This window comes from Hylobates moloch, unplaced genomic scaffold (genome assembly GCF_009828535.3).
Source record: "Hylobates moloch isolate HMO894 unplaced genomic scaffold, HMol_V3 SCAFFOLD_15, whole genome shotgun sequence".
Lineage (NCBI taxonomy): Eukaryota > Metazoa > Chordata > Mammalia > Primates > Hylobatidae > Hylobates > Hylobates moloch.
This window is the reverse complement of record NW_026652290.1, coordinates 63,780,506-63,807,180: the sequence shown is the minus strand read 5'-3', so window position 1 is coordinate 63,807,180 and position 26,675 is coordinate 63,780,506. Positions and strand designations below refer to the sequence as shown.

Sequence of the window (26,675 nt, the reverse complement as noted above, 5' to 3'; positions counted from 1 at the left end):
ACAAGTACAATGACGATTTCTGTGAATTGATATGGAAACAAAGAAGTATATAGAGCAAGATAATTTTGTTCAAGAAATGCAAACAAGAATCTAATAGATTCTCTTTAACAGTACAGTACATTTACTATTTCAGTTAACAGTATGTCCACATTAGTCCAAAAACAAATATATGTATTTATTTTTGCAAAAAGAAACAGAGATGTAGCTGGGCATGATGGCTCACACCTGTAATCCCAGCATTTTGGGAGGCCGAGGTGGGTGAATCAGGAGGTTGGGAGTTCGAGACCAGCCTGGCCAACATGGTGAAACCCCGTCTCTACTAACAATACAAAAAATTAGCTGGGCGTAGTGGTGGGTGACTGTAATCCCAGCTACTCAGGAAGTTGAGGCAGGAGAATCGCTTGAACCTGGGAGGCAGAGGTTGCAGTGAGCTGAGATTACTCCATTGCATTCCAACCCAGGCGACAGAGTGAGACTGTATCTAAAAAAAAAAAAGAAAGAAAAAAGAAAAAAAAAAAGAAACAGAGATGTACCAAAAATAATGAACTAGGTTATCTCTGGGGGACAGAGGAAGGAATAGGTGGAAGGGATAGAGCTGAGGAAGCTAGACTTTTTCTAAGCATAACTTTTTACATAGTTTTGACTTAAAAAAATTTTAACTTTGAAATTATAGATTCAAACCAGGTGTGGTGGCTCATGCCTGCAATCCCAGGACCTTGGGAAGCCGAGGTGGGCAGATAGCTTAACTCAGGAGTTCAAGACCAGCCTAGGCAACATGGCAAAATCCCGTCTCTACAAAAAATACAAAAATTAGCCAGGTGTGGTGTTGTATGTCTGTAGTCTCAGCTACTTGGGGGGCTGAGGCGGGGGAGGATCCCTTGAAACAGGGAGGTCAAGGCTGCAATGAGCAGAGATTGTACCACTGCACTCCAGGCTGGGCAACAGAGTGAGACCCTGTCTCAAAACAAACAAAAACAAAAAAATGTGACTTGCAAAATAATGCATGGAGTTACTGCTCTCTTAATACAAATGCTTTGAATTGTGTCTCTGCTTTCACCCCTGGCCGTTTTTACACCCTGGGGCAATGTGCCATTGTTAGACAAGGAGGAGGAGATTGCCTGACCTCAGGAGTTTGAGACCAGCCTGGCCAACATGGTGAGACCCCATCTCTAATTAAAATACAAAAATTAGCAGGGCGTGGTGGTACACACCTGTTGTCCCAGCTACTTGGGAGGCCGAGACAGGAGAATTGCTTGAACCTGGGAGGCGGAGGTTGCAGCGAGCCAAGATGACGCCACTGCACTCCAGCCTGGGTGACAGACTGAGACTCTCTCAAAAACAAAAACAAAACAGAAAGACTTAAGACATGGAGTACATTAGTTTAGGGACAGGTCTCCTGATCTAGCCGGCTCCAAGCAGGAGTGAGATAGTTGTGCAGGGGTGCATTTAAGCAAACCTGGCTGGTCCATTTTCTGAACTAGCCAGTCCACTAGAATTTTGATGAAGCATCTCATCAGGTATGGGCATGTTGACAAAGTCAACTCTGTAAGAGATTTATTCTGAGCCCAATGTGAGTGACCATGGCCCGTGACACAGCCCTCAGGAGGTCCTGAGAACATGTGCCCAAGATGGTCGGGGCACAGCTTGGTTTTATACATTTTAGGGAGGCATGAGACATCAATGAAATACGTTTAAGAAACACATTGGTTTGGTTCAGAAAGATGGCGCAACTCAAAGCAGGGACTTCCAGGCTATAGGTAAATGGAAACATTTTCTTTTTTTCTTTTTTTTTTTGTGAGAGTCTCACTTTGTTGCCCAAGCTGCAGTGCAGGGGCGCGATCTCTGCTTACTGCAACCTCCGCCCACCAGGTTCAAGCAATTCTCCTTCCTCAGCTTCCTGAGTAGCTGGGACTACGGCTGCATGCTACTACGCCCAGCTAATTTTTTGTATTTTAGTAGAGATGGGGTTTCACCATGTTGCTCAGGCTGGTCTCTCGAACTCCTGAGGTCAAGCAATCTGCCCGCCCCCGCCTTCCAAAGTGCTGGGATTAGAGGCATGAGACACTGCACTCAGCCAATTTAAATATTTTCTAATTGACAAATGGTTGAGTTGACAATTGTCTGAAGACCTGGGATCAATAGGAAGGACATGTTCAGGTTAAAAGATTATAAGACTTCAAAAGGTTCTTTTGAAGTCTTATAATGGCTGCCCTTAGAGATGACAGATGACAAATGTTTCCTATTCAGACCTTTAAAACAATGGTAGACTCTCGATCTCTTCAGGATTGGGAGGGCCTGGAAGAAAAAGATCTAGCTGTGTTAATATTCTTTTTTTTTGTTTGTTTTGTTTTTGTTTTTTTTTTAATAGAGATTCTTGACAGATGCGTATTTTCCCCCACAAAGCACAGCTTTGCAGGACCATTTCAAAATATGGCAAAGAAACATGTTTTGGGGTAAAATATTTTGACTTTCTTCTTTGTCGCATGTCATGCCAGAGTCAGACTGGAAAGCAAGTCACCATATATAGGGTTAAATAAAACTCATATGATGAGAATTTATGGTATGTAGGGCATGACTTCTCAGGCCCCTTAGATAGGAATTTGGGCCAGATTAAAAAAAAAAATCAAAGCTTAGTCTGAGGCAGCTTCTGAAATGGTGGGAAAAACTGTGAGTTTTGAGGAAACATTTGGTTCAGCCATTGTTCTTAAGAGATACTGACATTTCAACCTACTATAAAGAGGGAAATTTAAAGTATTAAAGTATTAATGTGTTGGTAGGACCTATTTTTCTTTTATTTTTTAAAAAATTCACTGGCCCCGAAAGAAACTTCTCTGTCAGACCACAATATAACCAGATACCAGACACACGAGATGTTTTGGAGGGAGGGTAGTGGAGTCAAGATTGCAGCTCCTTATTGAGGAAAACAGTCCTCAGAGATCCAGAGTCATTTCTCCCGTGTTCAGCTTGAAAACCTTGGGCAACTTCTGGAGATTTCAACGTCTCACAAAGTGCGGAAACGTGACTGGGGCAGCATCTTTTCCGGAATTGGTGATGTCTTTCTGTAAGGGTTGATTTTCCATCTCATCAACCAAATCGGGAAAGCCGGAGCATCCTTTTCTCCAAGAATGACAGGTGGTTTATCTCAGGCTTTTCTGTCCCGGCGCCTTTCTCTCCAATGCAGTCTATGGAATATATAGAGAGAGATAGAGAGAGAGAGACGGAGTCTCGCTCTGTCGCCCGGGCTGGAGTGCAGTGGCGCGATCTCGGCTCACTGCAAGCTCCGCCTCCCAGGTTCAAGCCATTCTCCTGCCTCAGCCTCCCGAGTAGCTGGGACTACAGGCGCCCGCCACCACGCCCAGCTAATTTTGTTTGTATTTTTAGTAGAGATGGGGTTTCACCGTGTTAGCCAGGATGGTCTCGATCTCCTGACCTCGCGATCCGCCCGTCTCGGCCTCCCACAGTGCTGGGATTACAGGCGTGAGCCACAGCGTCCGGCGTGGAATATTTTAAAATATGTAGATTATTAACCCCTGACACTTTTGAAAGTCCTTTGTAACCAACTTCCTCCTCAATATAAAATATTAATGTAATTTGGCCGGGCGCGGTGGCTCACGGCTGTAATTCTAGCACTTTAGGAGGCCGAGGCAGGTGGATTGCCTGAGCTCAGGAGTTTGAGACCAGCCTGGGCAACACGGTGAAACCCCGTTTCTACTAAAATACAAAAAATTAGCCGGGTGTGGTGGCGCGCGCCTGTAATCTCATCTACTCAGGAGGCTGAGGCAGGAGAATTGCTGGAATCCGGGAGGCGGAGGTGCAGTGTGCCGAAATCACGCCACTGCACTCCAGCCTGGGGGACAGAGCGAGAATCCGTCTCTAAAAAAAAGAGAAAAAAATTAATGTAATTTAATTTTTTATTTTTTTCCACCCTCGCCGTCCCGCCCCTAACATTAATTTTTAAAACTCGCTTTAGACACCGTTTGGAGGGAGCCAGGTGCTGAATACCTGCTGATGTAATGCAGTGATTTTTTTGTTTGAGGGCCACAGGAAGACCCCTTGTGGCTGCTGTACTGGCATTGCTTCTTCATAGCAGGGATGGTGTCTCTGGACATTTTCCGACAGCAGGGATCCTTGGGTGAGGTTAGCAGCGCCAGCCCGGGTTAGTGGAAGCAGCCTTCAGGTCTCCTAGGAGAGCAGGTTTATGAGCAAGCGCAGCGGATTTTCAGTTAGGGAAGCCGATGGGGCGCGGCTCCTTGGAGCATGCGCATACAAACTTTCCGCTAGGAATCAAGCGAGAATGCGCACACAGATGTTATGGTTCGGGCGAGCTGTTTGGAGCCTGCGCAGTCAGGTCCGAGGACATGTTGACGTCGTCCGAGAGTCTTAAAATCCTGCTCTGGCCGGATTCCAGGCTCGTGGGGGAAAGGCTGGTATGTTCGTTTTATAACAGGGGTTTTAGCGTCATCTTTTGTCCTTGGATAAGTTTTTCCAAATATAAATATATTGAATATTCATTTAAAATATCTAAGAACAGGCAGCAGTGCATTAGACAAATGGGCAAAGGACTGGGGTACAAAGTTCACAGAAAAATAGTAGTTAAAAATAGACTTCAAATATATGAAAAGATGTTTAGCTGCATGTTTTTGTGTTTTTTATTTATTTTTTTGAGATGGAGTCCTGTGTTGCCCAAGCTGGAGTGCAGTAATGCAATCTCGGCTCACTACAACCTCCGCTGCCCGGATTCAAGTGATTCTCCCACCTCAGCCTCCCGAGTAGCTGGAATTACAGGCAGGTGCCACCACGCCAGGCTAATTTTTACATTTTTAGTAGAGATGGGGTTCACCATGTTGGCCAGGCTGGTCTCGAACTCCTGACCTCAGGTTATCGGCCTGCCTCAGCCTCCCGAAGTGCTGGGATTACAGGCGTGAGGCACCACGCCCGGACTGTCTTTTTTGTTTTTGTTTTTGTTTTTTCTGAGACAGGTGGCACGATCACAGCTCACTACAGCCTCCACTTCCCAAGCCCAAGTAATCCTCCCACCTCAGTTTCACCAAGTGCTAGGATTACAGGCCAGCTTCAGTTTTAATAAAAATGCAAATCATCATGATTGGTAAACATTGAAACGTTTGGTAATATTCTCAATATAGGAGGATGTCAGGGAAACAGGTGCCGAGTTAACAGTGGTAGTAGGAGCAGAATGCAGCAATCCTTAGTGGTTATCAAAACCACACTGAATAATATTTGTATTTTGATCCAACAGTCCCACTTTGGGGAATTTTGCCTCCAAATACACTTGCTTACATATAAAGTAATATGTGTATGAGGTTATTGATTGTAATAGCAAAATATTGTAAACTATGTGAGTATCCATCAGAGGACTGATATTATAAACTATAGTACATACACACAATGGAGCATTATGCAGCTATGAAAAAGAGTGTGAGGAATCAGTTCCCAACATACTAATGTGGAACCATCTCTAGCATATCTTACTAAGTGAAAAAAGCCCAGGTGCCAAACAGTGTATAAATTATGCTTTTTGTGTAGAAAAGGATAAACGAGAGTATATGATCCTTATTTCCACATAAATTCTGGCAATATACTCAAGAAACTAATAATCATGGTTTCCTATGAGATGGAGGGTAGGACTGAGATAGGGTGAGAGACTTCTCAATGTATTCCTCATTGTAATATATTGAATTATCTGAATGCTGTTCATTAAAAACAAAAATAACACTACAGTAACTTTTTTTAAAAAAGCTAGAAACATATGATATTTAAAAAGGGGCCAGGTGCGGTGGCTCATGCTTGTAATCCCAACATTTTGGGAGGCCGAGACAGGCAGATCACGAGGTCAAGAGATGGAGACCGTCGTGGCCAATGTGGTGAAACGCCGTCTCTACTAAAAAAACAAAAATTAGACTGGCGTGGTGGCGCATGCCTGTGGTCCCAGCTACTCAGGAGGCTGAGGCAGGAGAATTGAATCGCTTGAACCAGGGAGTCGGAGGTTGCAGTGAACCAAGATGGCGCCATTGCACTCCAGCCTGGCGACAGAGCAAGACTTCGTCTCAAAAAAAAAACAAAAAACAAAAAAACTGGAGGCTGGGTGTGTGGCTCACACCTCTAATCCACCACTTTGGAAGACTGAGACAGGACGATTGCTTAGCACAGGAGTTTGAGACCAACCTGGGCAATATGGTGAAAACTCGCATCTACAAAAAGAACATCAACAACAAAAAAACCCCAGATTAGATGGGAGTGGTGGCGGGCGCCTATAGTCCCAACTACCTGGGAGGCTGAGGTAGGGGGATCGGTTGAGCCCAGGAGACAGAGGTTACAGTGAGCTGAGATCCTACCACTGCACTCCAGCCTGGGTGACAGAGGAAGACTCTCAAAAAAAGAGAAAGAAAAAAAAGGTGAAATTATGGGAGATTTTTCCTTTCCCTTTTTTTTTTTTTGACAAGGTTTCCTCTGTTGCCCAGACTGCTCAATGGCGCGATCACAACTCACTGCCCAGGCTCAAGTGATCTGCCAGCGTCGGCCTCCCAAAGTGTTGGGATTACAGGGGTGAGCCTCTGTTCCCAGACAAGAATATTATTTTACATGTTTTTACACACACGAGTTTTCTTGGAATAACAAGAGTTCGTCCAAAGTGTTTTACCAATTTACATTTCCATCTGCGTATCGAAAACCTTCCCCTTGCTGCATGTCCTCACCAGTTCTTAGAATTGACAGACTACATTTTTTGTCAATCTTGTATAAAATATCACCTGATTTTGTTTTCACTTTGCATTTCTGTGATTATTAGCGAGGTGAGCCTCTTATATTTATTGCCCATTCATGCTTTGTCCTTTGAAAAGTACCTTTTTTATATTTTGCCTTTCTCTTTTTTATAGGAGTTTAAAAAGTATTCTATACGTTGATCCTTTAAACATTATTTGCGTGGCAAATATTTTCTACCAGTCTGTGGGTTGCCTTTTTGTTTTTTTTTTTTTGTTTTGAGACTGAGTCTTGCTCTGTCGCCCAGGCTGGAGTGCAGTAGTGTGATCTTGGCTCACTGCAACCTCCGCCTCCTGGGTTCAAGCAGTTCTCCTGCCTCACCCTCCCGAGTAGCTGGGACTACAGGCACATGCCACCACGCCCGGCTAATTTTTTGTATTTTTAGTAGAGATGGGGTTTCGCCATGTTGCCCAGGCTGGTCTCAAACTCCTTACCTCAGGTGATGCTCCCGCCTTGGCCCCACAAAGTGCTGGGATTACAGCGTGGGTTGCCTTTTAACATAATTTCTGTTTTGTTTTGAACTTTGGAAAGGAATATATATATATATGTATTTAAATATATGTATTTTATATATATAAAATATATAAAAATATATAAATTTTTTTTTTTTTTAGTTGGAATTTTGCTCTTGTTGCCCAAGCTGGAGTGCAATGGTGCCATCTCAGCTTACTGCAACCTCCGCCCCCTGGCTTCAAGCAGTTCTCCTGCCTCAGCCTCCTGAATAGCTGGGATTACAGGTGCCTGCCACCAAGCCCAGCAAATTTTTATATTTTTAATAGAGATGGGGTTTCACCATGTTGGCCAGGCTGGTCTCGAAATCCTGACCTCAGGTGATCTACCTGCCTCAGCCTCCCAAAGTGCTGGGATTACAGGCATCAGCCACTGCACCTGGCCTGGAAAGGGATATTTTATTTTATTTTATTTTATTTTATTTATTTATTTATTTATTTATTTATTTATTTATTTATTTATTTTGCATATCAAACATATTAGGAAGGTTGCACATGGGAAGACGGGGAATAGAAATGGGGGGTGGGAATTAAAGAAAATAAATGAGAGAGGGACTTTGTATGGATCAATGATAATAACTCAATCCTCTATTTGACAAAGAAGAAGGAGAAGGAAGAGGAAGAAAAAGAAAGTGGGATAAAGAATCAGAAAGGGAGGAAAATAGAAAAAATTAGAGTATGACTCCAGGGTAGACCTGTTTTGTTGTCGCTGGGTGGGTTGGTTGGTTTGTCTGTTGTATTTTTCATATGTTTCGCCATGTTGGCCAGGCTGGTCTCGAACTCCTAGCCTCAAGTGATCAACCCGCCCCGGTCTCCCAAAGTGCTGGGACTACAGGCGTGAGCCACCACGTCCAGCCCCCACATTGCATCTGGCCTCCATGGTAGACCTCCCAGACGGGGCGGCTGGGCAGAGGCGCTCCCCACATCCCAGACGGGGCAGCCGGGCAGAGGCACTCCTCACTTCCCAGACGGGGCGGTCGGGCAGAGACACTCCTCACTTCCCAGATGGGGTGGCTGCCGGGCAGAGGCGCTCCTCACTTCCCAGACGGGGCGGCCGGGCAGAGGCGCTCCTCACTTCCCAGACGGGGCGCCCGGGGCGGCCGGGCAGAGGCGCTCCTCACTTCCCAGATGGGGCGGCCGGGCAGAGGCGCTCCTCACTTCCCAGACGGGGCAGCCGGGCAGAGGCGCTCCTCACTTCCCAGACGGGGCGGCCGGGCAGAGGTGCTCCTCACTTCCTAGACGGGGTGGCGGCTGGGCAGAGGCGCTCCTGACCTCCCAGACGGGGCGGCTGGGCAGAGGCGCTCCTCACATCCCAGATGATGGGTGGCCAGGCAGAGAGGCTCCCCACCTCCCAGACGGGGCGGCGGCCGTCAGGGCAGAGGCTGCAATCCCAGCACCCTGGGAGGCCAAAGCAGGTGGCTGGGAGGCGGAGGCGGAGGCTGCAGCGAGCCAAGACCATGCCACTGCACTCCAGCCTGGGCAACACCGAGCACCGAGTGAGCGATACTCCGTCTGCAGTCCCAGCACCTCAGGAGGCCGAGGCGGGCAGACCACTCGAGGTCAGGAGGTGGAGACCAGCCTGGCCAACATGGCGAAACCGTGCCTCCAGCCAAAGGACAAAAGCAGGCGGGGGTGGTGGCGCGTGCCTGGAATCCCAGGCAGCCCGCAGGCTGAGGCAGGAGCATCACGGGAGCTGGAGGCAGGGAGTGTGTACTCCAGCCCGGGCGAGAGAGAGAGAGAGGGAGAGAGAGAGAGAGAGGGAGAGGAGAGAGAGGAGAGAGAGAGGAAATTATTTTTATTGTTTTACTTGTTTTGGAAATAGAGGATGGTTTTTTTTTTTAACTAATTTTAAAATCTGACACTAATGTTTATTACTCATTTGGATATCCTCTTGCGTGAAGTGCCTGTTCAAGTCTTTTGCCCATTTTCTATTGTTTATTGATTTACAAGAGTTCTTTATATATTCTGAGTACATGTCCTTTGTATATGAATAGTGTTTAGCTTGTCTTTTCTTTTTTTTTTTTGAGATGGAGTCTTGCCCTGCCACCCAGGCTGGAGTGCAATGGCACAATCTTGGCTCACTGCAACCTCCGTCTTCCAGGTTTAAGCAATTCTCCTGCCTCAGCCTCCTGAGTATCTGGGATTACAGGTGCACACCACCACACCCTGCTAATTTTTGTATTTTCAGTAGAGACGGGATGTTGATAATCGGGAGGCTATGCCTGTGTCAGGGCAGGAGGTCTATGGGAAAACTCTTTATCTTCTGCTAAATTTTGCTATGAACCTAAAACTACTCTAGAGAAATAAGGTCGTCAAAACAAACAAGAAGTCCTCCATAATCTGTCTAACCTCCTGGTACAAACATGAGCGCAGATGAGCTTCAAGGCATTGAAGCTCACAAGCATTGCTTCAGATATGAAGCCTAACCATGGAGACGAAAAAATATCTCCCCTCTGACTTCAGGCATGGCTTGTGTATCTCTATTCAATAAGAATAACTTTTTGCAGGGGATTAGAGTTGGGAGAGTGAGTGTGGTTTTCTCCAGAGTGGGAGTTAACCAATATGTAGGAGGAAGGGTGTTTCAGGGCCATAGATGTGTCCTGTTATAGCTTCATAGTCCTGGATGCTGTAATAAGGTCTCCTGCAGACCTTAGTTCTATTCCACAGCTGCCCAGGGTGTTTATAAAAGTGCAACATCAAGGTTTATTCCAGAGCTAAAGTCAGAAAAACTTTTGGCCCTTCTCTGTATCTCAGCGCTTGCAAGGCTGTCCTGGTCCAAGGTAGAGAGTGTGCAACTGAAAATAGGGACGCTGTGGACTTTCTGGGCCAAGTTCCATGTCTAGATGTTGGGTGCCTTTTTTTTTTTTTTTTTTTTTTTGAGACAGTCTCGCTCTGTTGCCCAGGCTGGAACGCAGTGGCACGATCTTGGCTCACCGCAACCTCCGCCTCCCAGGTTCAAGCGATTCTCCTGCCTCAGCCTCACAAGTAGCTGGGATTACAGGCATGCGCCACCACGCCTGGCTAATTTTGTATTTTTTAAGTAAAGATGGAGTTCTCCATGTTGGTCAGGCTGGTCTCGAACTCCTGACCTCAGGCGATCTGCCCACCTTGGCCTCCCAAAGTGCTGGGATTACAGGCATGAGCCACCGCACCTAGATGATACTGGGTTTCTTGATGGGGGAGCCCAAAAGAGGCATCTCAAAGGTAGTTTTCATGAAGGCAGATTTGAGTCAACAGAGGAAGTGGCTTAGTCTAGTTCTTCTTGTCCCTGCGCGGGACATGGCCTTTCCCTGGACTAGGTAGGTGTTATGGTCGTGTTGCATAATACTGGGTCTGCAAAGATCCTAGAATGGTTGATGGAAGAATACTATAGCAAGTCCTGGATATTCTCTGTAGGGCCAGGTGCTGAGGGTTGGTGAAGTTGTCCTTTGGGGTTAGATCTCGGTTCTCCCTTAGGCCAAGAGTCAGTAAACTAAAACTCAGCCACATTCCTCTGATCCAAGTTCTGTGCCCCAGGGATCTAGGACTCCTGGGATGGAGGTGCACCTGGCCTTCCATTTTCTTTTAGATTCTAGTGAGGTCTTGGCTATCCAGGATTGCTCCTAACACTAAGAGCACCTCTAGCAAGAGTATAGCTGGCGTTACTATATAAACTCCCCTTCATGGGAAGCCTAGCCCTTGAAGGTACCTTCTTGATCTTTATAATAAGAGGAGTGAGAGCCACAGTGAGTCCTGCAGTAAGAGGATCATCCTGTGATGTTGAGAGGGAAAATGGGCCTCCTGGACAGAAACACTGAGACACTTTGGGGCTTGCTGTAAGATCCACATCAGTCCCCCTCCACATGTTCCTTTATGCCCACATATAGTCAGTCAGATGTAGCTACAAGAGGAGACATGAGAGGCTCAGGAAAACAAAGCTAACTGTCCTCACAGGCCCTAGAAACAGGAGGCCCTGCACGCCACATAGGGCCGGTAGGAAAGCCCCACAGCATGGAGCAGGAGGTAGAGGGGGCAAGAACTAGAGGAGAGAATAGGTCATCGCTTTTGTTGGAGTTTATGAGGAAAAGGCAAGGGAGGGCAAGGTAAACATCTCAGGATTGGCTACTTTGAATAGTTTCAGGGCTCTACTTGGCCTGGGGATGCCGGAGGCAGAGGAATATTGTCTCCTGGGGTGTGCTGGCCAGATGGAGGAGACTTCGCTCTGGATTGGTTAGTTTTGTATCAAAGGGATGCCACAGGCTGCACCCTTTGCTTTCACTAAGAATTGGCTGGCCCCAGGAGGGGCAGCCTCAGCTAGAAAGGTTTTTAAGATGTCAAAACAGCCTGGGTGCAGTGGCTCACGCCTGTAATCCCAGCACTGTGGGAGGCCGAGGCGGGAGGATTACAAGGTCAGGAGTTCAAGGCCAGCCTGGCCAAGATGGTTAAACCCCGTCTCTACTAAAAATACAAAAATTAGCTGGGTGTGATGGCAGGTGCCTGTAATCCCAGCTACTTGGGAGGCTGAGGCAGGAGAATCACTTGAACCCAGGAGATGGAGGTTGCAGTGAGCTGAGATTGCACCACTGTACTCTAGCCTGGGTGACAGAGCAAGACTCCATCTCGAAAAAAAAAAAAAAAAAAAAGATGTCAAAACATTATACAGAAAATCAAAATATATAAATACAGGCTATACTAGATACCTATTGCTGCATAATAAGTGACTCCAAAACTTAGCAGCTTAATTCAAACATTTATTAACTCTTAGCTTCTGTGAGCTTGGTGATCCTGGCTCAGGGTCTTTCTAGAGTTGCAGTCAAGATGTTAGTCTACAGTAATCTGAAGACTCATTTGGGGAACAATCCATTTCCAAGCTTCTTCACATGGTTATTGGCAAGAAGCCCTAGTTCCTCCCTGGCTGTTGGAAGGAGGGAGGGCTCAGTTCTTCAGCATGTGAGTCATTCCATGGGCTGCTTGAGTGTCCTCACAACATGGCAACTGGCTTCTCCCAGAGCAGGTGACCTGAGAGAAAATGCAAGGAGGAAGCCACAATGCATTTTATGACCCACTATCGGAACTCACAGACCCTCACTTTTGCTTCATTTTAGTCATTAGAAGAGATTTACTACTATAAATCCAGTCCACACTCAAAGGAAGGGAGGAATATTAAATAATTAAAACCATCACAAAGTCCAACACCAAATTGGTCTCCACAAATGCAGTCTAGGTACATTGTGGCAAAGGCCACGCTGCCCTGGTTTGCTGCAGATCCAGTGATCTCAGTCTCTTGGAGACAATGGTATTTAAACCATGAACCTTCTCCCTTTTGTGGATTAGAGGTGTGAGATTTCTGGCGCATCATGGTGAGTCTCATTTGGAGTCTGCACAAAGTTGAGGCTCCCACGTCTCCCAGGGTCAGGTTTTCAGAAGGCCGTACTTTAAAGGCTGGGGGTAGAACAAAGAGTGGGTTAGGAAATGCAGGATGGGGATCCTGCCAACACCGGTTTGTGAAGTGGGCTCTCTCCTTAAAGCTACCTGGTAGCCTGACTGTGCTGTTTACTAAACATTACCAAGCATGTCGGGTGCGGTGGCTCACACCTGTAATCCCAGCACTTTGGGAGGCTGAGGCGGGCAGATCACGAGTTCAGGAGATCGAGACCATCCTGGCTAATATGGTGAAACCCCGTCTCTACTAAAAATACAAAAAATTAGCCAGGCGTGGTGATGGGTGCCTGTAGTCCCAGCTACTCAGGAGGCTAAGGCAGGAGAATGGCGCAAGCCCGGGAGGCGGAGCTTGCAGTGAGCTGAGATGGTGCCACTGCACTCCAGCCTGGGCGACAGAGCGAGACTCCATCTCAAAAAATAAAAAAAAAAAAATAAAAATAAAATAAAAAAAAGGCTGGGTGCGGTGGCTCACGCCTGTAATCCCAGTACTGTGGGAGGCCAAGGCGGGCGGATTACCTGAGGTCAGGAGTTCGAGACCAGCCTCAACACAGAGAAACTCCATCTCTACTAAAAATGCAAAATTAGCCGGGCTTGGTGGTGCATGCCTGTAATCCCAGCTACTCGGGAGGCTGAGGCAGGAGAATTGCTTGAACCTGGGAGGCAGAGGTTGCGGTGAGCCAAGATTGTGCCATTGTACTCCAGCCTGGGCAACAAGAGCGAAACTCCATCTCCAAAAAAAAAAACATTACCAAGCATCATTATAAATGAAGGGAAAATAGAAGTGAAGACAGAGAGGAGGAAGACAATTTAAAATGTTTCCGTAAATCAATAGTAGAAGGATAAAGATGTGAAATTTATTTATTTATTTATTTGAGATGGAGTCTCGCTCAGTCACCCAGGCTGGAGTGCAGTGGCGCGATCTCAGCTCACTGCAAGCTCCTCCTCCCGGGTTCATGCCATTCTCCTGCCTCAGCCTCCTGAGTAGCTGGGACTACAGGCGCCCGCCACCACGCCTGGCTAACTTTTTTTGTATTTTTAGTAGAGACTGAGTTTCACCATGTTAGCCAGGATGGTCTCGATCTCCTGACCTCATGATTCACCCGCCTCTGCCTCCCAAAGTGCTGGGATTACAGGTGTGAACCACCGCACCTGGCTAAAGATGTGAAATTTAAAATGTATAAACTGGGTGCGGTGGCTCATGCCTGTAATCTCAGCACTTTGGGAGGCCGAGGAGGGCAGATCACCCGAGGTCAGGAGTTCAAGAGCAGCCAGGCCAACATGATGAAACCCTGTCTCCACTAAAAATATAAAAATTAGCTGGGTATGGTGGTGCACACCTGTAATCCCAGCTACTCAGGAGGCTGAGGCAGGAGAATCTCTTGAACCTGGGAGGCAGAGGTTGCAGTGAGCTGAGATCGTGCCACTACATTCCAGCCTGGGTGACAGAGCAACACTCCGTCTCAAAAAAAGAAAGAAAGAAAATATATGTCTTCCTTTACTTCAGATAAAATTTAGTATTTGGCTAAGCGCGGTGGCTCACTCCTGTAATCCCAGCACTTTAGGAGGCCGAGGTTGGTGGATCACTTGAGGTCAGGAGTTCAAGACCATCCTGGCTAACATGGTGAAGTCCCGTCTCTGCTAATAATACAAAAATTAGCTGGGCGTGGTGGCGGGCGCCTGTAATCCACTCGGGAGGCTGAGGCAGGAGAATCGCTTGAACCTGGGAGGTGGAGGTTGCAGTGAGCCAAGATCATGCCATTGCACTCCAGCCTGGGCGACAAGAGCGAAATTCTGTCTCAAAAAAAAAAAAAAAAAAATTTAGAATTCAAAAGTTCAAATTCCAGTATTGGATCATCCTACAGTATACTTGATCAGTGCTTTACAAAGCTGTCAAGGTCATCAAAAACAAAGTTTGAGAAATTGTCACAGCCAAGAGGAGCCTAAGGAGACGTGATTTAATTGTAATATAGTGTCCTGAATGGGGTCCTGGACCCAAAAAAGACATTAGGTAAAAACTAAGAGGATCTGAATCAACCATGGGCTTTAGTTAATAATAATTTATCAGTATTGGTTCATAAATCATAACAAATAGATCACACTGATTTAAGATATTAACAATAGGGGAAACTGGGTGTGAGGTATATGAGAACCCTCTGTACTGTCTTCTAGCTTTCCTGTAAATCCAAAAACATCCTAAAAAATTGTTTTAAGTCTGCTTTTGCCCAACAGTTACCAAAATCTTTACAGAGAGGAAAACATCTTGAGCCCTAGGTTACCAATCATGGGCCATGAACATTTTTACTGTGTGCTTAAAAAGAAACAGAAAAGGCCAGGCTAGGTGGCTCATGCCTATGATCCCAGTACTTTGGGAGGCCAAGGTAGGCGGATCGCTTGAGGTGAGGAGTTCGAGACCAGTCTGACCAATGTGGTGAAACCCCATCTCTACTAAAAAAATAATAATAATACAAAAATTAGCTGGGTGTGGTGGTGCATGCCTGTAATCCCAGCTACTTGGGAGGCTGAGGCAGGAGAATCGCTTGAATCTGGGAGGCAGAGGTTGCAGTGAGCTGAGATCACACCACTGCACTCCAGCCTGGGCAACACGGTGAGACTCTGTCTCAAAAAAAAAAGAAAAAAGAAACAGAAAAGTTTAAAGTGTTTGACTAATCATATTTAAGCAAGTTCCCAATAAAAATAAGTTGTTCAAATGACAAATTTGTGATTCAGGGGTTTCTTTTAATTCAACAAAGAGAAATAAAGCCTCCTGTGATTAAGAAAGACTTTGACATCTACAAGAGAAACCAATTTCTAGGCTTGAGAAAATTGCATTGAGTCCGAAAATATGCTTTATTTCCCATTAATTGTTTATGAAACGTTTCTACTATTTTAACAATTTCAGTCTCATCACCAATGAATTTTTTTTTCTCTTTTGATTTTTTTAATCCTCACCTCCACATCCCCCCAAAAAGCCAGAATAGTTGTTGGGCTCTTCAAATGAATGTGATTTATTATATTATCTCTCTTTTGCAAGCTAATGAGATGGATTATAAATAAATCAAGGTTTTTTTTGTTTGTTTGTTTGTTTTTGAGATGGAGTCTGGCTCTGTCCCCCAGGCTGGAGTGCAGCAGCGCGATCTCGGCTCACTGCAAGCTCCGCCTCCTGCATTCACGCCATTCTCCTGCCTCAGCCTCCCGAGTAGCTGGGAGTATAGGTGCCCGCCACCACGCCTGGCTGATTTTTTGTATTTTTAGTAGAGATGGGTTTCACCATGTTAGCCAGGATGGTCTTAGTCTCCTGACCTCGTCATCCACGCGGCTCGGCCTCCCAAGATGCTGGGATTACAGGCGTGAGCCACCGTGCCCGGCCCCAGAAATCAAGGTTGTTTTTTTGTTTGTTTGTTTGTTTGTTTTAACAGTTTTTAGACCTAAAGCAGAACATTGCTTTTTTCTTAAAGGTTAAGAGGAGACAGAATCTCAAGAATTAGAAATAAGGCCGGGCGTGGTGGTTCACGCTTGTAATCCCAGCACTTTAGGAGGCCAAGTGGGAGGATTGCTTGAGCCCAGGAGTTTGAGACCAGCCAGGGCAACATAACCAGACCGTGTCTCTACAAAAAAATTTAAAAATTAGGCAGGCATGGTGGCATGTGCCTGTAGTTCCAGCTACTCGGGAGGCTGAGGTGGAAGGATCACTTGACCCTGGAAGGTTAAGGCTGCAGTGAGCTATGATTGCACTACTGCACTCTAGTCCAGGCAACAGAGCAAGACCCAGTCTCAAGAAATTAAGTAAAAACATATTGAAGAAAAGGGAATGAATAGAAGTTAAAATAATCAGCTGGGTTCTGTGACTCATGCCTATAATCCTGGCACTTTGGGAGGCTGAGGCAGGTGGATCACTTGAGCTCAGGAGTTCAAGACCACCCTGGGCAACATGGCAAAACCCTGTCTCTTTTAAAAAAGAAAACAAAAATCAAAACATAAGCTATTTGGAGCCAAAAATAACAATGAAACAAAATGGATGAGATTCAGAATAAAAGATAAAAGAGCCAGAGGCCAATAAACTTTGAAAATAAAACATTAATATTTTAATATCAGAGTTGTACTCACATGTATATGTACAAATATGTCCATCAATGCTATTAATAAAAGCAGTAAGTTGTCCAACAATAAGAAAATAATTGGCCGGGCGTGGTGGCTCATGCCTGTAATCCTAGCACTTTCAGAGGCCAAGGCGGGCAGATCGCTTGAACTCAGGGGTTTGAGACCAGCTTGGGCAACATGGTGAGACCTCGTCTCTACAAATACAAAAAGTTAGTGGGCATGGTGGCGTGCACCTGTAATTCTAACTGCTTGGGGAGCTAAGGCAGGAGGACTGCTTGAGCCCAGGAGGTGGAGGCTGCAATGAACCAAGATCATGCCACTACAGCCTGGGTGACAAAGTGAGACCCTGTCTCAAAAACAACCACAACAACAAAAAGATTCTAGTTATTTAGTCTCCATTGCTCTATTTTGTTGCAGACCAATGACTATTTAGGGACTACTCCAGTCTATAGATCACAGAGTAGCACCAGTTGACTAAATCCCTCAAATATTTGATTGATGGATTGATTGATTGATCAATTGATTTGAGATGAAGTCTCACTCTGTCGCCCAGGCTGGAGTGCCATGGCACGATCTCGGCTCACTGCAACCTCCCCTCCGCCTCACGGGTTCAAGCGAGTCTCCTGCCTCAGCCTCCCGAGTAGCTGGGTTTACAGGCCCACGCCACCACGCCTGGCTAATTTTTGTATTTGTAGTAGAGATGGGGTTTTACCATGTTGGCCAGGCTGGTCTCGAACTCCTGGACTCAAGTGATCCACCTGCCTCAGCCTCCCAAAGTGCTGGGATTAACAGGTGTGAGCCACTGTGCCTGGCCTGGAGGGAACCTATTTAATGCTCAAGAAGTCAGATCAGGAAATGGCAGATGGGTGCTATGCCTCTTGTATCAAGGCTCAGAAAAGGAGGCAGTGTGATGCTCGTTGCAATGCTGTGTTGGTCAGGAATCTTGGGGTGCAACATCCATGAACCCCAATTAACCAGCTTAAGCCAAAGAGGAAAGGCATGGACTCACACAGCTGAAAGTCCAGCTTCCTGTCCACACTGTAAGTCAAGCCTTCAGGCATAGCTAGATCAAGCAGGGCCCTTTTTAATCTGTCTCTCTCCATACTCTCAGCCCTGCTTTCTTCCATGCTGGAAGTTCCTGCAAATCTCTTAACACTGAGGTTAATTAAGCTGATTTAGATCACATGTTGACCCTTGAACTGTGGACTATCCTGATCAGCCAGGCCTGAGTCCTGTGTCTGCTGCCCCTAGTTTCCAAATTCAGGCAGCTGTGACGGAGTCCTTTGAGTGTCCTCACTCATCCTATAATTCCTGGATCATGTTTTTGTCACAGGATTTCAACAGATCACATGGATCAAGGCCTTAGGGAGGTGGTTGGGGATTCACATATGCCCTGGACCATCTGGAGCCCAAGTTGCTGCAGACCCTGTCTGCACAACCCTCTGGCCACCATAGCAAAGAAGTCTGCAGGCAGGAGGTAGGCAGTAGGGCAGGACAGCTTATTCTGTATGGAAGAGGCAATATCTGACCCCAACATGGCAGATGCCAGGAGCACAAGAAAAGCCCCCCTTGCTCCAAAGAGAACCCCTGCTCCCCCATCTTCTGGGTAGTGCCTGAAATTCTACCCAGACTGTCTTACTTTAACCTTAGGCCCACGCTAAGGTCCAGATACCCATGAGAGTTACCATCAGGCATTCTTGTTGTGAAGAGTTAGAAAACAGGTTGTGTTAACAAGAGGGAATAAAAATCAGTGTAGGGTAGGAGGTGAGAAATTACAAAGACTGTGAAAGACCTTGGGGGTAGGAGGTGAGAAATTACAAAGACTATGAAAGACCCTGTCACTTCCCAGCATGCCTGGGACTGGAGCTGGATAGGGCAAGGGGTTGGGATATATGTAAGTGACAAGGTGTTTTCTATATCAAGTGAGAACTCAGAGAAAGCACGATTGGAAGTGTCACTGAAACACCAGGGGTTCTGTCTAGGTCTTGCTGCTGGCTGCTCAGAAAGCCAATCACTGAGACAACGAGTATTGCCAGGGAAGAAGGCTTAGGCTTTAATCTGGTGGTGCAGCTGAGGTGAACAGGAGATGAAGGCTCAAATCTGTCTCCCCAGTCTATTAAGACTGAGGGATTTACACAGTGGGGAAGGCGGAAAACAGGAAGTAGGGAGGGGTAAGGAAGCAGTCAGGATGGGGAGTCTGGTGTCTCATTGTCTGGAGGTAGTGATCTGATGGGTTTCAGTTCCTTGCCTGAGGGTCAGTTTCCTGAGGAAGAAACTCTGATGAGATAGTTTCAAGTTTCAAGTTTTAAGACTGGGGAGAGTCCATTTCTATGTTTATTCAACAAACTATACATATTAGTTTTATAGAACAATTGGGCTGATTTCAAAAGGAAGCCCAATGGATGGTGATTGCATAATGGAAGAGAATCCAAGAACCAAGTGTTTTTTTTTTTGAGACGGGGTCTCACTCTGTCGCCAGGCTGGAGTGCCATGGTGCAATCTCAGCTCACCGCAACCTCCACCTCCTGGGTTCAAGCAATTCTCCTGCCTCAGCCTCCCAAGTAGCTGGGACTACAGACACGTGCCACCACACCCGGCTAATTTTTTGTATTTTTAGTAGAGATGGGGTTTCACCATGTTAGCCAGGATGGCCTCAATCTCCTGACCTCGTGATCCTCCCACCTCGGCCTCCCAAAGTGCTGGGATTACAAGCGTGAGCCACCGCACCCAGCCTTTTTTTTTTTTTTTTTAAGATTGAGTCTTGCTCTGTTGCCTAGGCTGGAGTGCAGTGGCACAATCTCAGCTCACTGCAACTTCTGCCTTCCCAGTTCAAGCAATTCTCCTGCCTCAGCCTCTCAAGTAGCTGGGATTACAGGTATGCACCATCACGCTGGCTAATTTTTGAATTTTTAGTTGAGATGGGGTTTCGCCATGATGGTTTCGTCAAACTCCTGACCTCAAATGCGCCCACCTTGGCCTCCCAAAGTGCTGGGATTACAGGCATGAGCCACCACACCCGGCCAAGAACTAAGTCTTAAAGGATTGAGAGGTGGGACAGGTAAAGGGCTGAGGTAGGGGTAGAACATTCACAGTGGGGAAACAAATTGAACAAAGGGTGGAGATTGAAATCAAATCTGTATGTGCTGGTGGTTTGGGTTTTGCAATGCCTGCTGTATACCTGGCCACTTTACAGACAAATTCCCTTTTCTTTGTTCCATAAATAATTTTTAAAATTGTGATAAAATATACATAACATAAAATTTACCATTTTAACCATTTTTAAGCGTGCAGTTCAGTGGTATTAAGTATGTTCACATTATTGTGCTACCATCACCACTGTCCACCTCCAGAACTTTTTCATAATTCTAAATTGAAACTCTAGAGCCATTAAACACTGATTTCCCATTTCTTCCTCCCTGCATCACCTGCTAACCATGATTCTGCTTTCTGTGTCTATGAATTTGACTATTTCAGGTACCTCATATAAGTGGAATCATACAACATGTGACCTATTGTGTCTGGCTTACTTTACTTAGCATAATGCCTTCAAAATTCTTCCATGTTGTAACATGTATCAGAATGTCATTCCTTTTTTTTTTTTTTTTTTTTTGAGACGAAGTCCTGCTCTTGTTCTCCAGGCTGGAGAGTGCTATGGTGCAATCTTGGCTCACTGCGACCTCCGCCTCCTGGGTTCAAGCAATTCTCCTGCCTCGTCCCCCCAAGTAGCTGGGATTACAGGCACCTGCCCCCACGCCTGGCTAATTTTTGTATTTTTAGTAGAGATGGGGTTTCACCATGTTGGCCAGGCTGGTCTAGAACTCCCCTCAGGAGATCCACCTGCCTCAGCCTCCCAAAGTGCCGGGATTAAATAGGCATGAGCCACTGCGCCCAGCCCAGAATTTCATTCCTTTTAAAGCTAAATAGTATTCCATTGAGTGTATATACCACTTTTTTTTTTTTTTTTTTTTTTTTTTTGAGATGGAGTCCCACTCTCACCCAGGCTGGAGTGCAATGGCATGATCTCGGCTCACTGCAACCTCTGCCTCCCAGGTTCAAGCGATTTTCCTGCCTCAGCCTCCCAAGTAGCTAGGATTACAGGCGCTCACCACCATGCCCAGCTAGTTTTTGTATTTTTAGTAGAGACCAGGCTGGTCTTGAACTCCTGACCTCAGGTGATCCACCCACCTTGGCCTCCCAAAGTTCTGGGATTACAGGCGTGAGCCACCACGCCCGGCCACCACATTTTATCTATCCATCCTTCGATGGACATTTTGGGTTTTTCCACCTTTTGGCTATTTTGAGTAATTCTGCCATGAGTAAGGGTGTACAAATACCTGTTTGAGTCCCTGCTTGCAATTCTTTGTGTATACACCCAGAAATGGAATTACTGCATCATATAGTGATTCTTTACTTAATTTTCTGAGGAACTGCTATACTGTTTTCTACAGTGACTGTACCGTTTTACATTCCCACCAACAATGCACAAGGGTTCCAATTTCTCCATATCCTCACCAATACTTTTTTTTCTTTCTAAAGTAATAACCCCCATATTGGGTATGAGGTGGTAACACATTGTGGTTTTGATTTACACTTCCCTAATGATTAGTGATGTTGATCATTTTTTTCATGTGCTTATTGATCATTTGTGTATCTTCTTTGGAGAAATGTCTTGAAATCCTTTGCCTGTTTCAAAATCGGGTTTGTTGTTGTTGAGTTGTAGGAGTTCTTTATGTATTCTGGATATCAGTCCATTAACAGATTATGTGATTTACAAATATTTTCTCACCATTGAATATGATGTTAGTTGTAGGATTTTCACATATGGTTTTTATTATGTTGAGGTAGTTTACTTCTATTTCTCATTTGTTGAGTGGTTTTAGCATGAAAGTGTGTTAATTTTGTCTAGTGCTTTTTCTGCATCAGTTGAGATGATAATATGTTTATTTTTAACCTTCATTCTGTTAATGTGATGTTTTACATTGGTTGATTTTTGTGTACTAAACCATCTTTGCATTCCAGGAATAAGTCCCAGTTGGTCATGGTGTGTAATCCTTTTAATATGTTGCTGAATTTGGTATCCTAGTACTTTGTTGAAGACTTGTGCATCAATATTCATAAAGGATATTGGTCTATAGCTTTCTTTTTTTGTAGTGGCTTTGGTATCAGGGTAATGCCAGCTCCATAGAATGACTAGTAAGTGTTCCCTCTTCAATTTTTTGAAAGGTTTGAGAAAGATTGGTGTTAGTTCTCTGTTAAATGTTTGGTAGAATTCCACAGTGAAGCCTTGAGCTCGGGGCTATAGAGAGGGATTTCATAAGAAGGAAGTAGACCAATTGTTCATGGTATGTGAAAGAAGCAATAAAAGAAACGGGCTCAGGTTAGGAAAGGAAAGGTGGTGTTTGGAGAGTAGGGAGAAAATCCTTGCCCAAAGAATGGTCAAGACAATTTCAAATGGCCTCTAACCTGGACCTCTCAGAAGAAGGGGACGAACAGGCAACAGCCTCGTGGTTCTCCAGCCTCCAGGTGATGGACTGGGTTGGACTGGCTCTCTGGTCTTTCTAACTCAAGGGCTCCATGATTCTATGATGTCACTGATGAGAGAAGAATGGGGAGCTGGGCTCAGCTCCAGCTGTTCCGATTCCTCTCTCCTCTGGTTCCTGATAGTTTTGGGGGTGAGGGAGGTGAGCTGCGTGATCACACGTGCCCCAGCTCAGTCTCCCCTCTGGCCACCTCAGCCCCCACCACAGTTATGGAGAGAAATTAGCCAGTGTGAGTCAACTCCGCAATAAGCAGAGCATCTTTCATGAAGCTGAACTGACAAGACGAACAACAAACAGCTTTTTATTCCTCTGTTTCTAGAAAACTTAAAGAACAAGAGAACTACATTCAAATTGAGCTGGAAAAGAATATTTGGACAATCTGTGATTGTGAGAGTGGATGAGTCTTCTAGTTAAACCTATGAGCTTTGAAACCACAGCAATCACTTTCTTCATCATCCTTCTAATTTGCCTCATTTGCATCCTCCTTTTATTGGTGGTTTTTTTATATAAATGGTATAAATCCATGCTGATAATTGGGATCAGATTTCAAGTCACATTAGCAAATGTATCTAGAAATAATGTAAAACAATTTAAAACAGAACAAGTTATGATACCATAATTATCTACTTTTCCATTTCAGCATTTTAGAAATGCTGATATCCTGTTTAAAAGTGAAGTTTCTATACCACACCTTAAAATCAGGGCCATTCTTCCTTTTCTGAATTTGTGGCTTGTTTGTTTTCAGTTTCCAAGGCAGGAAAGGTAAAGAGACAAAGAAAGTGCCTTGTACAGATGCAAACGGAGGTGTAGACTGTGCAGCTGCCAAAGTGGCGACAAGCAATCCAGAGGACCACGAAAGGCGAGTGTGGTGCAGGATGTGGCAGAGGCCATTTTGTATGTGATAGTGGGGATGAGGATGCATGAATGTTTAAAACTCTACCGATTAATTTTCTAGGATCTTAATGCAAGTCATGAACTTGAATGTGCCGATGAGGCCTGGCATTCTTGTGCAGCGACAGAGTAAGGAAGTGTTGGCCACACCCTTAGAAAACAGAAGGGACATGGAGGCAGAAGAGGAGAACCAAATAAATGAGAAGCAAGAGCCTGAGAATGCTGGAGAAACTAGTCAAGAAGAGGTGATGTGTTTTTCTACTCTCAAAGAGCAGTTTAGAATTTGTTTGATTGAAAAGCAGGTACATTCCTCAGCTAGGTATAATAATAGGGGATGGAGGGCCGGGCAGGTGGCTCACACCTGTAATCCCAGCACTTTGGGAGGCCAAGGAGGGCGGATCACGAGGGCAGGAGATCGAGACCAGCCTGGCCAAGACGGTGAAACCCCGTCTCTACTAAAAATACAAAAATTAGCCGGGCGTGGTGGCACCCGCCTGTAATCCCAGCTAATCGGGAGGCTGAGGCAGGAGAATTGCTTGAACCCGGGAGTCAGAGGTTTCAGTGAGCCAGGATCGCCACTGCACTCCAGCCTGGTGACAGAGCAAGACTCCGTCTCAAAAAAAAAAAAATTAATAATAATAATAATAATAATAATAATAATAGGAGATGGAGTTGCATGTAACTTAGGTTTGTAGGTAGAATGAGTCCAGTGCCCACAGTCATTTAAGCCATTCTGTTTGCTTATCAGTTCATGTTAACTAAACCATTACATATGCCAAGTCTAGAAACTTGCTTAGTCTTCATTCTTACATTTGTGTTTTTCTTAATAATTCCCCTTCAGTTTGTTTTTCTCAAAATCCTAGAATCTTAGAGCTGTTAAGAGATCATCTAGGGATCCATCCCTCTCCTGTTTCCAATGAGAAAACGAGATGAATTGTTTACCTCTCCACTGTGGCCAAGCTCAGGCCCAGACCGCAGCCCCCTGTGCTAGCTCCAGGGTCCTACAACAGCACACAACACAGCTGGGGCCTTCTTGAGCTCTGTGTCTGGGACTCCCTGACAGGAACAACTCACATATCCTCCCACCCCATGGCCATGCCCGGTCGACGACAGAATGATGGTCCTGGTGGCTCTTGGGTTTGACAGCTTCATGGAGAGAATTACATGTCACCAAATGTTATTTGAATAGGTCAATGTATGCTTTTATAACCATAAAAATGTGAAAATGTGATCATGATGGATTATTGCTGCTTTCCTATATCATTTAGAAATGCTTTTTCTGTTTCTCGTTAACAGTGTACATATAACCTGTAATTTTAAAAGCAGGGCTTGTCATAAATTGATTATTTGTTTATATTGTTTATCCCATTCTCTTGCAGGATGATGGTTTGCAGAAAATACACATATCTGTCACTAGAACTCCTTCAGTTGTTGAAAGCCAAAAAAGACCTTTAAAAGGAGTGACATTTTCTAGGGAGGTAATTGTTGTGGATCTTGGGAATGAATACCCTACACCTCGAAGCTATACTCGAGAACATAAAGAGAGGAAATGAAGCTCAAAAAAGGGTAAGAGTGAAAGAAAATGTAACGTTTGACTAACATTGAAATGACTGAGGGTACAAAATCATGTTGAAACAACAAAACAATGGGGAATTAGGCAAATAAAGATATTATTTTACCTTTGTGCAGAAAGGAGTGGGCCACGTGCAAAATTCTGTAAGTAAAATACTTAGAGCTTGAATATAATTTTTTAAAAATTCAAATCTGAGTGCAAGAAATTGATTGTATTGCCCTTAAAACTGTCTACTCAAACACTGTTCTGGCATGTGAATAAAGTGATTGTTGTTTGTACAAATGCCTATTAGGTACATCATATTCAAGGGGGATTTTTTGAAATAATACATGTTCTGCATGCTCTGATCATAGGCATTCATGACCAAATAACACTACAGCTGTCACCACGGAAGCTTCCATAACTGTCGTCTTCTACTACATAATCCCCATTGAACTCAGTCCTGAAACGTTTCTTGTACTGACCACTGCTTTTTAAAAATTGGTACAGGCTAGGCGCGGTGTCTCACGCCTGTAATCCCAGCACTTTGGAAGGCTGAGGTGGGTGGATCACCTGAGGTCAGGAGTTCAAGACCAGCCTGGCCAACGTGGTGAAACTCTGTCTCTACTAAAAATATACAAATTAGTCCGGCATGGTGGCATGCCTCTGTAATCCCAGCTACTCGGGAGGCTGAGGTGGGAGAATTGCTTGAACCAGGGAGGCAGAGGCTGCAGTAAGCCGAGATTGTGCCACTGCACTCTAGCCTGGGCAACAGAGCAAGACCCCATCTCAAAAAAAAAATTGGTACAAAAAACAAACTACAACAGCCTGGGCAATATAGGGAAACTCTGTCTCGACAAAAAATAAAAATAAAATAAGCCTGGCATGGTGGTGCATGCCTTTAGTCCCAGCTACTAGGGAAAAACAGGCCAGACGTGGTGGCTCACACCTGTAATCCCAGCACTTTGGGAGGCTGAGGTGGGCAGATCACCTGAGGCCAGGAGTTCGAGACCCAGCCTGGCCAACATAGTGAAACCCCATCCCTACTAAAAACACAAAAAAATTAGTGGGGCGTGGTGGCGCACTCCTGTAATCCTAGCTACTCAGGAGGCTGAGGCAGGGGAATTGCTTGAACCTGGGAGGCAGACGTTGCAGTGAGCTGAGATTGCGCTACTGCACTCCAGCCTGGGTGACAGAGGGAGACTCCATCTCAAAAAACAAAAACACAAACTACTACCAACAACAAAACATCCTATTACTTTAGGCAAGTCCTGAGATTATACTATTCTTGATTTCAGTGGTTTAAAACTTGCTGTCCATGTGTGGAATATGACAGTACAGACTGCTATGACGTCATCCACACAGCTGCAGTATACATTTCTGACATGTCTAAGGGGCTCTGAGAGAGAGAAAAAGCAGATTCCTTTGATTCAGAGGCCTAGCCCATTGTCATGTGGATGTTCCATAAATGTCTGTGGAATGACTGGGAGTATAAGTGATAAAATATTTTAGAATGTGGAACTATTGCCAAATGGGGTGTACTGACACCCTCTGCTGGGAGGCATGTCGCTGTGGCCTGGGACCATCCCACTGTGAGGAGGAAAAGGGACTTAGACAAATGGAAGGATTAGATAGATAAGACAAGCAGCTGGGGAAGAACATGAGTCAAGGCAAAGAGGTAAGGATGTGTATTGGGTTTGGTTCACACGAGTTGGCTGTCACTAAAGGTGGGTGTAGAGGAGAGTTGAGAGGCAACAGTGAAGTGTGGTGAGAAGTCAAAGTGAGGTTCACTTAGGATCCCAGGCTAAGGGTATAAAGTGGGAAATGGATCCAAGCTATGTGGACTGTTGGGGGAAGGTGCCTGCGGATATATTCAGAGTCTCTTTA

General features: G+C 45.3%; 1 protein-coding gene and 2 long non-coding RNA genes across 8 annotated transcripts; 1 reads left to right on the top strand and 2 right to left on the bottom strand.

Moving 5' to 3' along the window:
* Positions 1-2,770: 2,770 nt before the first annotated feature.
* On the bottom strand, positions 2,771-4,190 carry LOC131381401 (uncharacterized). Its single transcript, XR_009210145.1, has 2 exons — positions 4,003-4,190; positions 2,771-3,182 (listed from the first exon to the last, which is right to left on the bottom strand). It is a non-coding gene; the product is annotated as an uncharacterized LOC131381401 (long non-coding RNA).
* Positions 4,191-4,309: 119 nt separating this feature from the next.
* On the top strand, positions 4,310-24,999 carry CUNH2orf74 (chromosome unknown C2orf74 homolog). Of its 5 annotated transcripts, none has more exons than XM_058429116.1 (5): positions 4,310-4,427; positions 19,634-19,680; positions 23,091-23,204; positions 23,301-23,481; positions 24,616-24,999. In XM_058429116.1, the coding sequence occupies exons 1-5, from the start codon at positions 4,359-4,361 to the stop codon at positions 24,787-24,789; spliced, it is 585 nt and encodes a 194-aa protein (XP_058285099.1). In that variant the 5' UTR covers positions 4,310-4,358; the 3' UTR covers positions 24,790-24,999. The 5 variants fall into 5 exon arrangements, with proteins under 5 accessions (XP_058285099.1, XP_032032438.1, XP_058285101.1 ...); XM_058429118.1 differs by lacking the exons at positions 4,310-4,427; positions 19,634-19,680 and adding exons at positions 22,431-22,574; positions 22,665-22,732; XM_058429117.1 differs by lacking the exons at positions 4,310-4,427; positions 19,634-19,680 and adding exons at positions 22,435-22,574; positions 22,665-22,858.
* On the bottom strand, positions 12,004-22,396 carry LOC131381400 (uncharacterized). 2 transcript variants are annotated; one of them, XR_009210144.1, is made up of 3 exons: positions 22,269-22,396; positions 12,579-12,707; positions 12,004-12,284 (listed from the first exon to the last, which is right to left on the bottom strand). It is a non-coding gene; the product is annotated as an uncharacterized LOC131381400 (long non-coding RNA). The 2 variants fall into 2 exon arrangements; XR_009210143.1 differs by having other exon boundaries at positions 12,004-12,707.
* Positions 25,000-26,675: the final 1,676 nt, after the last annotated feature.

Coding starts and splice junctions, on each gene's coding strand:
- CUNH2orf74 (XM_058429116.1), top strand. CDS start 4,359: ATGTTGACGTCGTCCGAGAGTCTTAAAATCCTGCTCTGGCCGGATTCC. Junction 4,428..19,633: donor GGCTCGTGGGGGAAAGGCTG/GTATGTTCGTTT, acceptor CTGCCTTCCCAG/TTCAAGCAATTCTCCTGCCT. Junction 23,205..23,300: donor AATCCAGAGGACCACGAAAG/GCGAGTGTGGTG, acceptor TTAATTTTCTAG/GATCTTAATGCAAGTCATGA.